Source organism: Crocuta crocuta, unplaced genomic scaffold (genome assembly GCF_008692635.1).
Source record: "Crocuta crocuta isolate KB4526 unplaced genomic scaffold, BGI_CrCroc_1.0 scaffold92, whole genome shotgun sequence".
NCBI classification, from domain to species: Eukaryota; Metazoa; Chordata; class Mammalia; order Carnivora; family Hyaenidae; genus Crocuta; species Crocuta crocuta.
In genome coordinates this window covers 4,062,113-4,074,779 of record NW_027528804.1, presented here as the reverse complement: position 1 = coordinate 4,074,779, position 12,667 = coordinate 4,062,113, and the positions used below count along the sequence as shown (strand labels likewise).

Here is a 12,667-nt window from a genome sequence, read left to right as displayed (position 1 = left end):
AGGGCCATTGCTGTTTTCTACTTTACAGCATTTGCATGCCCAGGCAGCACTTGTTCACACATTTCATAATGTTTAAATGCCCTCTGCTTATAGGTAGTATCGCCCTCCCACCCCTGATTTGCATGTCTTTAGCACTCCAATTGCCCTTTTCCCTCGGCATTTGTCACCCCCGTCTTTCCTCTTTCCCTGGGTATCCTGGCTATTAATACATTTTCTCTGGAGGGTTATGAGAATAGGGGGGAGGGGNCCCAGGCGGTCCCCACTTCCACCCTGCACCCCTTCTTCCCCCCCTGCACCATGAACACCAATGTCTGCGTGGAGCCCGGGCCGAGCCCGGAGGCCCCGGGCTTGCCCAAGGAAAGCCACCTGCCCGAGGGGGCCCTGAACAGCCTTGTGGATTACAACTCGGAGATGGAGCGCTACCGCTCCTTTGCCACCTCCTTCTACAAGACCAACGGGGGCGNGAAACGACTCCCAGCAGCAGGGGAAAGCTGGCTGCCCGCCAGAGCCGTCGTTGCAAATGGCAAATACTAATTTCCTCTCCACCTTATCCCCTGAACACTGCAGACCTTTGGCGGGGGAATGCATGAACAAGCTCAAATGCGGCGCTGCTGAAGCAGAGATAATGAATCTCCCCGAGCGCGTGGGGACTTTTTCCGCTATCCCGGCTTTAGGGGGCATCTCATTACCTCCAGGGGTCATCGTCATGACAGCCCTTCACTCCCCCGCAGCAGCCTCAGCAGCCGTCACAGACAGTGCGTTTCAAATTGCCAATCTGGCAGACTGCCCGCAGAATCATTCCTCCTCCTCCTCGTCCTCCTCAGGGGGAGCCAGCGGAGCCAACCCGGCCAAGAAGAAGAGGAAAAGGTGTGGGGTCTGCGTGCCCTGCAAGAGGCTCATCAACTGTGGCGTCTGCAGCAGTTGCAGGAACCGCAAAACGGGACACCAGATCTGCAAATTTAGAAAATGTGAAGAGCTAAAGAAAAAACCTGGCACTTCACTAGAGGTCAGAGGAGATGATTTCTTGTTTCCCAGTCTCCCCCCTTCCCTCCTCACTCCCCTCTCTTCTCCCCTTCAGGGCTTCTTGTCTGGCTTGAAGTCGCAGTACCCCTTTCCTGAAGCTTCATTCAGGTTGTGAGATACGGTTGCAGGTGGTGGCGAGGGCACGGCCTCGCCACCGCCACCCTCCCCAGCTGCACTTCGCGTGGGACTGGCCTCTCCAGATGGGGGTGCGCCCCCCCCCCGTCTGTGGTGGTAAATGAATGTAATTGATTTAAATATTCGGAAGTTTCACATTCAGTGTGGTCAAAAATGCGCCCTTGGCGGTTTCAAATGCCCCCTCCCTCTTAGCATTAGTTTTAAGAGCATCTCTGCCCAAAGGATTGGACACATCGCATTTTATATACTTTCATTGGCCTGGGGAGACTTCTTAGTGGCCCAGTTATAATAGTGAGGACACACTTTGTGGCACACAAGCCCATGGTTCCATTAAAACACACACAATCAGACAAATCCTTGAGGCTGAAATACATGGCTTCAAAAGGGTGTTCTACCCCCTTCTAGAATAGTTTTTTTCTTCACCGTGATAGAAACGTTTCAATTTTCCATTTTCTGCATATCTGGTGTTTTTTGGGAAAGCAGAAATAGTATGGAAAGCTGAACACCACCTGCAATTTTTAAGGGGATGTGTCTTAGAATAAAGGGACAAAATTGGTTCATTTCGGGCAGGTGATGTAATTCGATTTAAGAGTTGTTTTACATAGTTTTAGAAACAAATGATTCCAAAAACGTTTGGTTGCCAAAGTGTATTTCCTTTGGGCTCTGCATTTGACAAAGTAACCATTTTTTGTGGTCACAAAAATTGTTCTATACACCAAGCACAGTTTTGATTGATACCCTAGATGGTCAATAATAGTTTCTTTCTCCTACATGTCCTTAAAACAGGCAATGTACTGATTACTACTAAACTAATTGTTAAATTAGGCTTTTAATTATGTTAAATACAAAGAGTGATGTGTTTGGTGGAAATTTCATATGGTAACTTGATCAAAACAAAAAGGGATAAATGTACAATTATAGGTAAATGGTTTTAGTGGGATGTTTAGCAAAGAAATATGGACAAGTAATCATATTTAGTACCTTGAGAAAATTTACAGAGTAGATGGCCGAATCTTCATATATATTCTCGAGAATGTAGATAGTGGATTTAGCATTTGGGAATATTCTGTGGGTCAGATTATAGAGTGAGGCTGGCTCTGACAAGTTATCATCAGAGGGGCACTTGCACATTCTTTTTAAAAACTGTGAGCACTGCATAAAGGAGTTTTCTCCATGAGGGAGAAGCTCTTTAAAAGGTTAAAAGAGAAAAGTTAAAGAATTTTGTTGCAGGTTTGAACACAAATAAGATATAGATTTTTTAAAAGTTTTATTAATATACAAAGCAAATGGCACTTTGGGATTCCACAAAAACACAGTGTTGTATTGCTATCATTATTGATTGTGATCAGTTCCATCAAAATATTGCATTTATTCCTCTTTATAAGAGAACCCGTCTCTTTTTCAAGAGTTTGACTTTACACCAGAGTGGCTTGTTACATTTCCTTTGGCAATTCAGCTTAAACAAAAATAATAGCAGTTATAAAAATGCAGGGCTCTGTGTTTTCTTAAGTGGCAAAAACTAGTTTTTGAATTGTGTTTTTCTGGATTAATTTATTGTAACTTACCTCTAGATCTCTAAGGCCTTCCGGGAATTACAATTCAGTCCATGCTAAAACTTCCTGTTCTTACCCAGTTGATAAGTTGGCTTTATTTTTCCTCATTAACAATAGTATTTAGCATAATAGATGTCATGTTGCGAGTAGGCCACACCTTCAGCTAGACCCATGGCACAGCCTGCATCCTGATTTGTATAGTATGTAGTGGGTAGGACCACTGAATAATTCTGATGTACTTAGTAGATAACCACTCAGAAGGTGCTTAATGTGGGTATCCATAGGTTTCCTGCACAAGTTTCTATGCTGATTTATCAGTCTAGACAAATTTCATAAATTTCCATTTTTTTCTCATTTGGTTAGTTTTCCCACAGACTTGTTGTGAGGCTTAAATTCCTTAGACATTTTGATCACAGATGATCCCATAGTACTACCTTTTCTTTTAAATCCACGTGCACAAAAGTTCTGTTGATGTTCAGAAAATGTCCGTCTTCATAGACCCCTCTGAAGGTGTTTTCCTAACTACATGCCCCTTCCTACAAGAAAGTCAGGGTTCAAGGATAAGATTGTTAGTGGAATGCTCTTTGGCAGAAAGAAAACGTTTGGGGGAGGGGTTGTTTTGTTTTGTTTTTTAATTGGCTAAGGTTCTACCTAGGTTGTTTTAAAAAAGCAATGGTCGCCTGAAGCACATGGGTAACCACACAGTTACGGTTGTAGAAACCAGCTGGATGCGCGTCAGAGTGACAGGGTTTACATGACCAAAGCTGGAGCAGTGTTTGCTGGTCGCTGAAAAGTCCCCTGCTGACCTGCTTCCCTCTCTAATTTGGTTCCTGTAAGTTATCATCATCTGTGGAGATGTTTTAGAGATTGGACAGACTCCCTGGCTGAGAATAACAATTTGGGGATTCATTATGGATATTACCTGTGGACTTCAGGTTTAAGTTCAGTAGCTCATATTTGTTGGCTTTAAATTATGGGCACCAGTTAATATTTGAATCATAATCATTAGTTATATTCTTATTTATCATTTCAAACCTCATGAGTCTTTCTCTCCTGTGACTTATTCTCATCCCAAAGACTGAAGGTTTAATCAGATTTTCAGGGTGAGTAAACTGAAATTAAGACAGATTCACATGGATGTGTTGGGATTCTTGCCCACATTTTTTTTTAACAACCTTTCTTATTTTCACATTTTCCTGCCTCATCTCATGTTAAGAGCATCTTAATGCATTGGAAATATGTTTATAAAATCACCCCCTTGATAATATTCCATAAGATAACAATGCACACAAAACAAATTTAGTTTTTCTGTGATACTGTGCACTGTGTATTTGCATGTATCACTGTTCATTTAGTCAATTACGTATTTAAAAAAACCTCACTAGTTATTCAAAGCCGTTATTACAAATACCATGTGCCCTTTTTACAACAAAACTTACCTTAAAAACTTGCATCCTAAATGATCAATGTTAAGTGGAGAGACTTTAATAAACATGTGATTATGCATTATGATAATTAGTTACATAATCGCACTTTGTCTCGTGCAAAGGTAATCAATCCTTCAGTTTTCGTGTTCGCAGTTAGTTACATTTCTGATATGAAGATCTAACTTTTTAAAATACCTCAACCCGATATGGCTCAAGGGATAGAATCATCCCATGGGCAACTCCAGCCTCTTAGTCCCTGAACATTGTTCAGGTGACATGATTGATCTCTGTGGGACAGCATTAGAGACCACACAGATCTGGTTTCGCTCCTATTAGCTGATTTATGGAATTACATTAGTAAGCAGCACCTCAGGAGATTTCCCTGCCCCCACCCGTGGCTCTCAGCTCTAAGTTACACACTGGCCTCACAAGCTGGAGGAGGGGCTTGAAAAGGGTACCACATAGTGAAGAGACTGAGAAACTAGATGTGCAAGAAAAAGAACAATCTTAATCACTTTCTTCTCTTTTCTCTCATTTAAAACATTTATCTGCTGAATATACAGGCCAACAGGTTAGGTTGAACTTCTCAGGAGATTGGTGGAAAACATCCAAATATTGCCCCAAACTTGATAACTTGATTTTTTTGAGGAGTGTTGAAGGGGACGAGGGACACGTTTCTTTATATATAAGCTATTAAGTGCTAAGAGCCCCAACTGCACAGATGATAATTGTAAGATTCTGGACAAAGCATTGTCTGCAAGGGTGATGGTACCTGCTTCCCAAAGAAATTCAGACTGTAGAAATTCAANTGCCATATTTTATTATTTTTAATTATAAACTTTTATTTTAGAGAGAGGGAGAGGGAGAGCAAATGGGGTAGAGTAGCAGAGAAAGAGAGAAAATCTTAAGCAGGCTTCACCCTCATAGCATAGCTGGAAGTGGGGCTCAATCCCATGAACCTAGAATCACAGCCCTTGGATCATGACCTGAACCCAAATCAAGAGTCAGATGCACAAACAACAGAGCCACCCAGCCACCTCTAGACTTGCCATATTTTATTTTATTTCATTATTTTGTTTTAATGTTTTTCTTTCTTTCTTTCTTAGAGAGAGAGACAGCGTGAGCAGTGGAGGGTCAGAGAGAGAGGGAGACACAGAATCTGAAACAGGCTCCAGGCTTTGAGCTAGCTGTCAGCACAGAGCCCAAAGCGGGGCTCGAACCCATGAACTGTGAGATCATGACCTGAGCCAAAGTTGGACACTTAACTGACTCAGCCACCCAGGCGCCCCTAGACTTGCCATATTCTAAGCAAGAGTGTGTAGATGCATGCTCAGCCTGAAGATACACAGTTCATGTGACTGCTCAGCAGGCACAATAAAAGAAAAAAAATACTCANATGACCTAAGCGAAAGTCGGACGCTTAACCGACTAAGCCACCCAGGCGCCCCTGTTTTATTTATTTTTGAGGCAGAGCACGAGTGGGGGAGGGACAGAGAGAGAGGGAGACACAGAATCCCAAGCAGGCTCCAGGCTCCGAGCTGTCAGCACAGAGCCGGATGCAGGGCTCAAACCCACAAACCCCGAGACCATGACCCAAGCCGAAGTCAGACACCCAACTGACTGAGCCACCCAGGTGCCCCCCCCACCCCCAAAATACTCAGATTCCTAAGGTGGCAGCTTTTGGTAGTTTTATTTATTTTAGGTTAATTATTTCTTCATTGCTGATTTAACAGAACTTAAATATACCATGGCCAGAGACAGATTGATAATTTTTGGTATTCATTTTTTAACGTCAATGTAAACTGTACTTGGGTTTGGGTTATATCATTCTCTTATTCAGGGAAATATCATTGCTTTTTAAAGTTATTTAGGAGGGAAACAGAAGCCATCCCTCTAAACTCATTAGTTTAAGGTGTTCTGTATGTGGCTCTGGTTTTCATAGGGATGACTTCTCTGGAACAGTACGCTTTACAGCAATACCGGAAGGAGAACTGAGGCCTGCAGGTTTCTCCACAGTCCTCCTGGGAGCAGGCTGCTTTTTGTCAGTGTTTGCACCTGCATGAGCAGCAAAGGCTGCCTTAAACAATGCTGATCAACTCAATTCTATTCTTTATCTCTCCACTGCCTTCTCTTCCTGGGGAATCTGGCTTTCCTGTCACTCAGGATAATGATTTCCTGCAAGCATCACTGAGATCCAGAAAGTCACTGTAATCTCATCAAGAGTGTGATTCCCCAGCTGGGACTCTTGAATTTATATAACCCGAAGGTAGCTAGGCAGGGTGCTTAATCCCTCACATTGGTGTGCTGAATTCCCACACCATTTGAAATAAAAGTCCTCTGGGACGCCTGGGTGGCTCAGTCTGCGACTTCGGCTCAGGTCATGATCTCACGGTTCATGGGTTCAAGCCCCGCATCAGGCTCCGTTCTGACAGCTAGCTCAGAGCCTGGAGCCTGTTTCAGATTCTGTATCTCCCTCTTTCTCTGACCCTCCCCTGCTCACGCTCTCTCTCAGAAATAAATAAAAAACATTAAAAAATTTTTAAATTTATTTCTGAGAGAGAGAGAGAGAGAGACAGACAGAATCTGAAGACAGACTCCAGGCTCTGAGCTAGCTGTCAGCACAGAGCCCGTTGCGGGACGCGAACCCATAAACTGTGAGATCATGACCTGAGCTGAAGGTGGACACTCAACCGACTGAGCCACCCAGGTGCCCCCTAAAATTTTTTTTAAATGAAATAAAAGTCTTCTTACAAAGATGACCTCATTCGTTGACAGGATTAGAGAAGTTATGTCCCCAAATTAGTACAGACTTAATAAAAAAATTTATAATTTAAACAATATTTTAGGTATGAAAGCAAACAGTGTTGCATTTCCCATCTTGGTGAAAAAGAACCCAGTCCAGATATCAAGTAAATTTCCACTAAATCCACTGAAAATCAGGCAGGAGGTTGGGCATACATCTTCTGCTTTGTGTGACCTGTGGGGGACACTAAGGAGTCTTATTACTTTTTATATCCTGAAATAACGTTTAGAGGAAACTCACTTCAAGCTTCTTGTGGATGCCTTGATAATTTGTTCTAATTAATGCGCCGGTGGTTTTCCTGTTTTCTCACACATTGTAGGTGATTTCCCAACAAACCATTTTTAGGCTTCATGACCTCATAAATCTTAATATAAGGGAGAAATAATTTTTAAAAGATGCCCCCCTACCTTTACCCTGCAGCAGTGAATGGTCTTTAGACTTATGTATAGAGATACATACTGGTCTCAATGTATGCATAATAATACACACACATCCCAGTGCTGTATTTTGTGACAGGTTGTATTAGTAAAGAAAACCAGCTCTTTGTTTTTCTCATATTTGCATTATCTAATTAATTTTTAGTGCTAACAAGCATTGAGAAATGATTATCTTTCTCCTCACAATAATGACCTTTGATCTCAGGTGGCATTTTATAAAGCTTGCTTTTTCTAAATATTGCAAATAAAAAAACTGAGTAATGGAAAAGGGCGCAGGAAGAGCAAAGAGCTGGAAAAGAAATTTCAAAATATATCCAAGACATAAGGAGTTCACCTCATTTAAAAAATGTACTCCATACATTTTTCTGTTTATCTTCATAAACATATATGTTTATCAAGATACAAGATTATCTAAGTATATACTTACAGTCTTGTTTCCAGTTGGCATCTGAGAGTAAATTGGCATCTCTATGTCATATTCTATACATGTAAATGTGAATATATATGAATATATATGCACATGTTTATTTTTCATATGTGAATCTGTAATTGCATGGATATGTTTGGATCTAACTTATCTTGTTAAAAATGACTACATTTATATAAGTATGCATACTTATATAAAATTTATTCTTAGTTGGCATCAGGCAGAAAGCTTGGCATCTGGTATAAACGTCTAAGTTTCCATTTGCTGCTTGTGTGTGTGAGTTTGTGTGTGTGTAAAGCATGAATATTAGAATGAATAGGTTGTTGCTTATTAGTTCATATAGTTCCTTTAATAATAATTAAATAAATGTAATGAGCATATATAGTTAACATTTATCATTCAGAAGTTAATTTTGGGAAGTAGGAAAGGAGTTTTTCTTATCAACCAAATCAAATGACAGAGATTCCTGTATGCATAGTGAGCTGGAGAGAAGAAAACATACCATGAGGGGTAAGGAGTAAAATGTTAATAAGCACTATTTATATGGGAATAATGGACTTTCTTATTTGCATTTTTAGAGAATACTTCACAAGTTAAATATTTTTGTATATACATGTGTACAAACTTGCATGAAAATCATTAGTTTGGGGCACCTGTCTGGCTCAGTCGGTAGAGCATGGGACTCTTGATCTCAGGGTTGTGAGTTTGAGCCTCACATTGAGAGTAGAGTTTATTTAAAATAAATAATTGGGGTGCCTGCATGGCTCAGTTGGTTAAGCATCCAACTCTTGATTTTGACTCAGGTCATGATCTCTTGGTTCATGAGATTGAGCCCACTTTGGGCTCTGTGTTGACAACGCACAGCCTGCGTGGGATTCTCTGTCTCCCTGTCTCTCTGCCCCTCCCCCGGTCTCTCTCTCTCTCTCTCTCTTTCAAAATAAAAACATAAATATTTAAAGAAGTAAAAATAAAAAATAAAGAATCATTAGTTTGTTCTTATGTATTCATTTTCAAATTTATTGTGTTGACTGCGGGGACAAGTTTTTAAAAACTCTTTAGTGCAAATAGTGAAAAGTGGCTTTGCTTTCCAAAATGGTTATTCTTTTCATTTACATTTCAGTGGACATCTTAATTAATATACTTTTATTTTTAGATGTATTATCATAGAACTGTGTCAACCAAATAAGTCAAATGCGAGACAATAAATAAAAGCTAGTCTCAATTGTTAAAGAGTACTTAGAGTAGATTTTTCATAAATTTTCTGAAATCTGAAATTCAAGTGCTATTAACACTTTTCTTAAGATGTGTTTACAAGAGGTGCATGTGTGTGTGTGTGTGTGTGTGTGTGTGTGTGTTCGTGTTCTGTACCTACTCAATAATTTGGTAACATTCAACATACCAGTTTATATACCTAATTATCCTAGTAGCCATCTTGTATTCTACACAGGCTTGTTGGACTGGTCAAGGAATTGGCGGTCTTTCATTTTCTCCCATAGGAGAATTCACTCTTAGCTTATTGTTTGTTATGTACTTTCAATATGTTCTCATGTGCTTCTGTTTTTTTAAAGCAAAGGTTAGTATAATGAATTACTGACATGTTAATATATGGAAGAAAATTCAATACTAGACCATTTTTCTGCCAAAAAATGTCCCAGAGTAACTTTAACCTTTTTGTTCAAAGGATTGCTCATTTTGGTGCTAACTTATTCTTTGAAAACCTATAATATTTTTATGGTATAAAAGTTAAGCTCCATTGAGTGTCATTGGCTAGTGTAAGTTTGTTTCATACATATGACATTAACGTGTTGAAAATGCAGACTTTAAAATAGTGGTACATAGTTGTCAAATGATAGAAGTAATATCGATGTAATATTTGTTATTGTCCTGTCATAAAAGAAATCCCCCAGAATAAAGAAACTACTTCACTGAATTCTCTAAACATCAGCCTTACAAAGAGATGCATATGTATGCAGCAGCTACAGATTTTCTGGCTGGACTTCCTACTATTGGTTAACAGCTTCAACCTTCCCCTTTGTTCTGATGGCTATCCATGTTTTAGGCTGTGTCTCTGGTATTTTTTAGACTAATGTGTTTTAATCATTATATTCCATAAATTAGCATTAATTTCAACATTCTAATTTTTGTAATGTTCTAAGATTGAACATTTTTATTAAATGTTGAAACATACCAGTCGTTATGTTGTGTATTGCTGACTAAAAATATTGCTGAAGTGTAAAGGAGAAAAATCTAATTTTATATTGGCATAGAAAGAAAGCTTAACTTGTTTTCTTGCTCTTTTTTTATAGAGAACACCTGTTCCCAGCGCTGAAGCATTCCGATGGTTCTTTTAAAGCAGTAGTATATCTTATTTTCAAGGCATTTGGAAGTGAAGGGCAAACTAATGTCTTGTTTTAAGAAACTGCTTAGTCCACCACTGAAGAAAATATCCAGATATTATTTTCTTTTTATGTATAGGGGTTTCTTCAAAAAAAAAAAAAAAGGAAAAGAAAAGAAAAAAGACATATAAAAATAATCTGGGAGTTTGGGGAATTGGCCAGTCTATTTACTTTCAATACACTGATTCTTTCTTTGATGTAATTTAGCTATACTAGTGAAGTTGTTGTCTATTTTGAAAGTGGCTGTAAAAAATAAGTTTGGGTAAACCCCTGCTGTAAAATCATGTATCTTTGCAAAGTACATATCTATACTTCATTTTCAAATATATGTGTTTCAGTACTGTAAACTGTACAGATAGCAGCTTGTATTTTGTGTGTTTAGACACAAGGAGACAATCATGTCTGAGCATCTATGGAGATTAACAGTTTGTACACAACAGTATGGTTCTGCGAGTTAAATCTGGAGCAATAAATTTTAGCTTTAAATATTTTTTGCCAGTTGTTTCTAGAAGCAGCAACAGCAGTGGCATGTTTTGCCATGCATCTTTCCGTAGAGACTTGATGCCAAGTTTTACAAGACTAAAAGATTATGATGCATCCAGCAATTACCTTCAGTTGTATTGTTATAAGAGGGGGAAGATGTTATGAAAGTTTCAATTAATCTTTTGAGCACTATATTAGAGTAGTGGTTATGCACTTGCATTGCTTACAAACGAGCTGTACAGAAGGGTATACCTCCCAAATACTTAGTGTAGTTGACTTGTCTTGGGTTGCACTGTAAGGCGGAGTACTCACAGTAGTTGAAACATGCAGAATCAGTTGTATAACTTTTTTTTTAAATCAGTGATTTCTAGGATACAGAGAAAAGTATCATATCTTAGGGGAGAAATTCACGATTGACTTTTTTTCTCAGCCCAACATGGGGTGTATGTATTTTTGTGTTGTTTAAATTTTGCTCTCTCTTTTTTTTTCTTGGTAGGAAAAAAACTTTTGATAAAGGTATCCAAATATTTTAATTCCGTGTATGAAATGAAATGGGTAGTTTGTTTTAAAACTTGAATACATAACGACCTCCTGCATTGAGGCATGGCTAGATAGATTCTTAAGTTAAAAAAATTAACCACATTCATAGAAGTGAGGCTTTTAAATCTCTTTTTATCTTCCTTTCTCATAGCCTCCCAGTTGGATCAATGACCTCCCCCTAGGCCCTCAGTGAAATGTTCCATTGCTCCTATCCCCGTTTTTGTCACTTGATGCTTTCATTGCAGAGAAGGTAGGGCCACATTCTGTGGAATTCCATAAATGCAAACAAGCCCCAAACACAAAGAAGCTAATGCTTCTTAGGATCTGGGCTACCTTTTCATGTAGGATTTGGTTTTCTTAAGGCAGTCAAGGTTCCTAAGTCTGTCCCAATAAGACAGATGTGTTATTTGTGATGACATGATACCAAGGAAGTTTATTTCATTTTCTGTTTCTTGCCAGACTGTAAAGACTATTCTCATCTTCAGGAGTAAAATAGAGTTAAGGGAAAACACATGGAGGATCGAAGTTGCCATGTTACTGTAACTTTTGTCGTTTATCCACTAGCCAGTTACTTCAGCCTATGACATCCACTACCCTGCTGAAAGATGTGAGCGAGATGGATCGCACAGAGGAAAATAACTTGAGAAGAGAAAGGGTGATGAGAAGGACTGTAAAGTTTTAGAAAGACTAGCAGATTAATAATTTTAAAAAGCTAGTTGTAGTTATGAATGGGAAGTAATATCACAGGAGATTTTTAAAAACACAGCCTCATGAGAGCACAGGCGGGAGGGGTGGAGAAGGTACCACTTGCAAATGGCAATGTGAAAAGCAAGAGACTAAACCTGCCTAGAATATGAACACAAGGTCTCTACTTATGGTCGAACAGCCTTTTAAAGGAAAATTTATTATATATTACACTTATCCATGTTTAAAGAAGAAAACTAAATAATCACAAGCTAAAATGTGCTTAAAATGTATGTTAATTTTGAGATAGCTTTCTGCTTGATGTACATCCCTTTGAGGGTTTCTAGTTAGAATTTGTGATTCTGCTGTGGGACCAATGAGAACTGTAGAAACTCTTTCTTGTCCACTTTTATTTGACTTTAGTTACTTTTTTAAACCAATTTGCTAATTAATTACAAGTAAGTGAAAACTTACTTCCACACTTGAATGGTAAGTTTGCCTTTGCTATTTGGAAAATGATGATTGTTATTACAGGATTGAAGCAAACATGCGTTCGGGCTGTGTTAGTCATAAAATAACGGATAAAGATCTCACAGCAATGTACTGAGAGTCTAAAATACATGCGAGGATTGCATGTCTCGATGTGTTTTTGTTTGTTTTCTTAAAGAACTAATGAATCTGTATATTGTAAAATGTGGTGTTTTACATGTCAATTCAATTTTTAATGAAAAAAATCTGTTGATTATGGCAATGGAAAAG

At 38.9% G+C, this 12,667-nt stretch overlaps 1 protein-coding gene across 1 annotated transcript; it reads left to right on the top strand.

Moving 5' to 3' along the window:
* The first annotated feature begins 297 nt into the window (after nucleotides 1-297).
* On the top strand, nucleotides 298-10,603 carry CXXC4 (CXXC finger protein 4). Its single transcript, XM_077755715.1, is given in 3 exon segments — nucleotides 298-464; nucleotides 466-1,006; nucleotides 10,112-10,603. Coding segments are annotated over 3 exon segments (753 nt in total). The 3' UTR covers nucleotides 10,157-10,603.
* The last annotated feature ends 2,064 nt before the right edge of the window (nucleotides 10,604-12,667 follow it).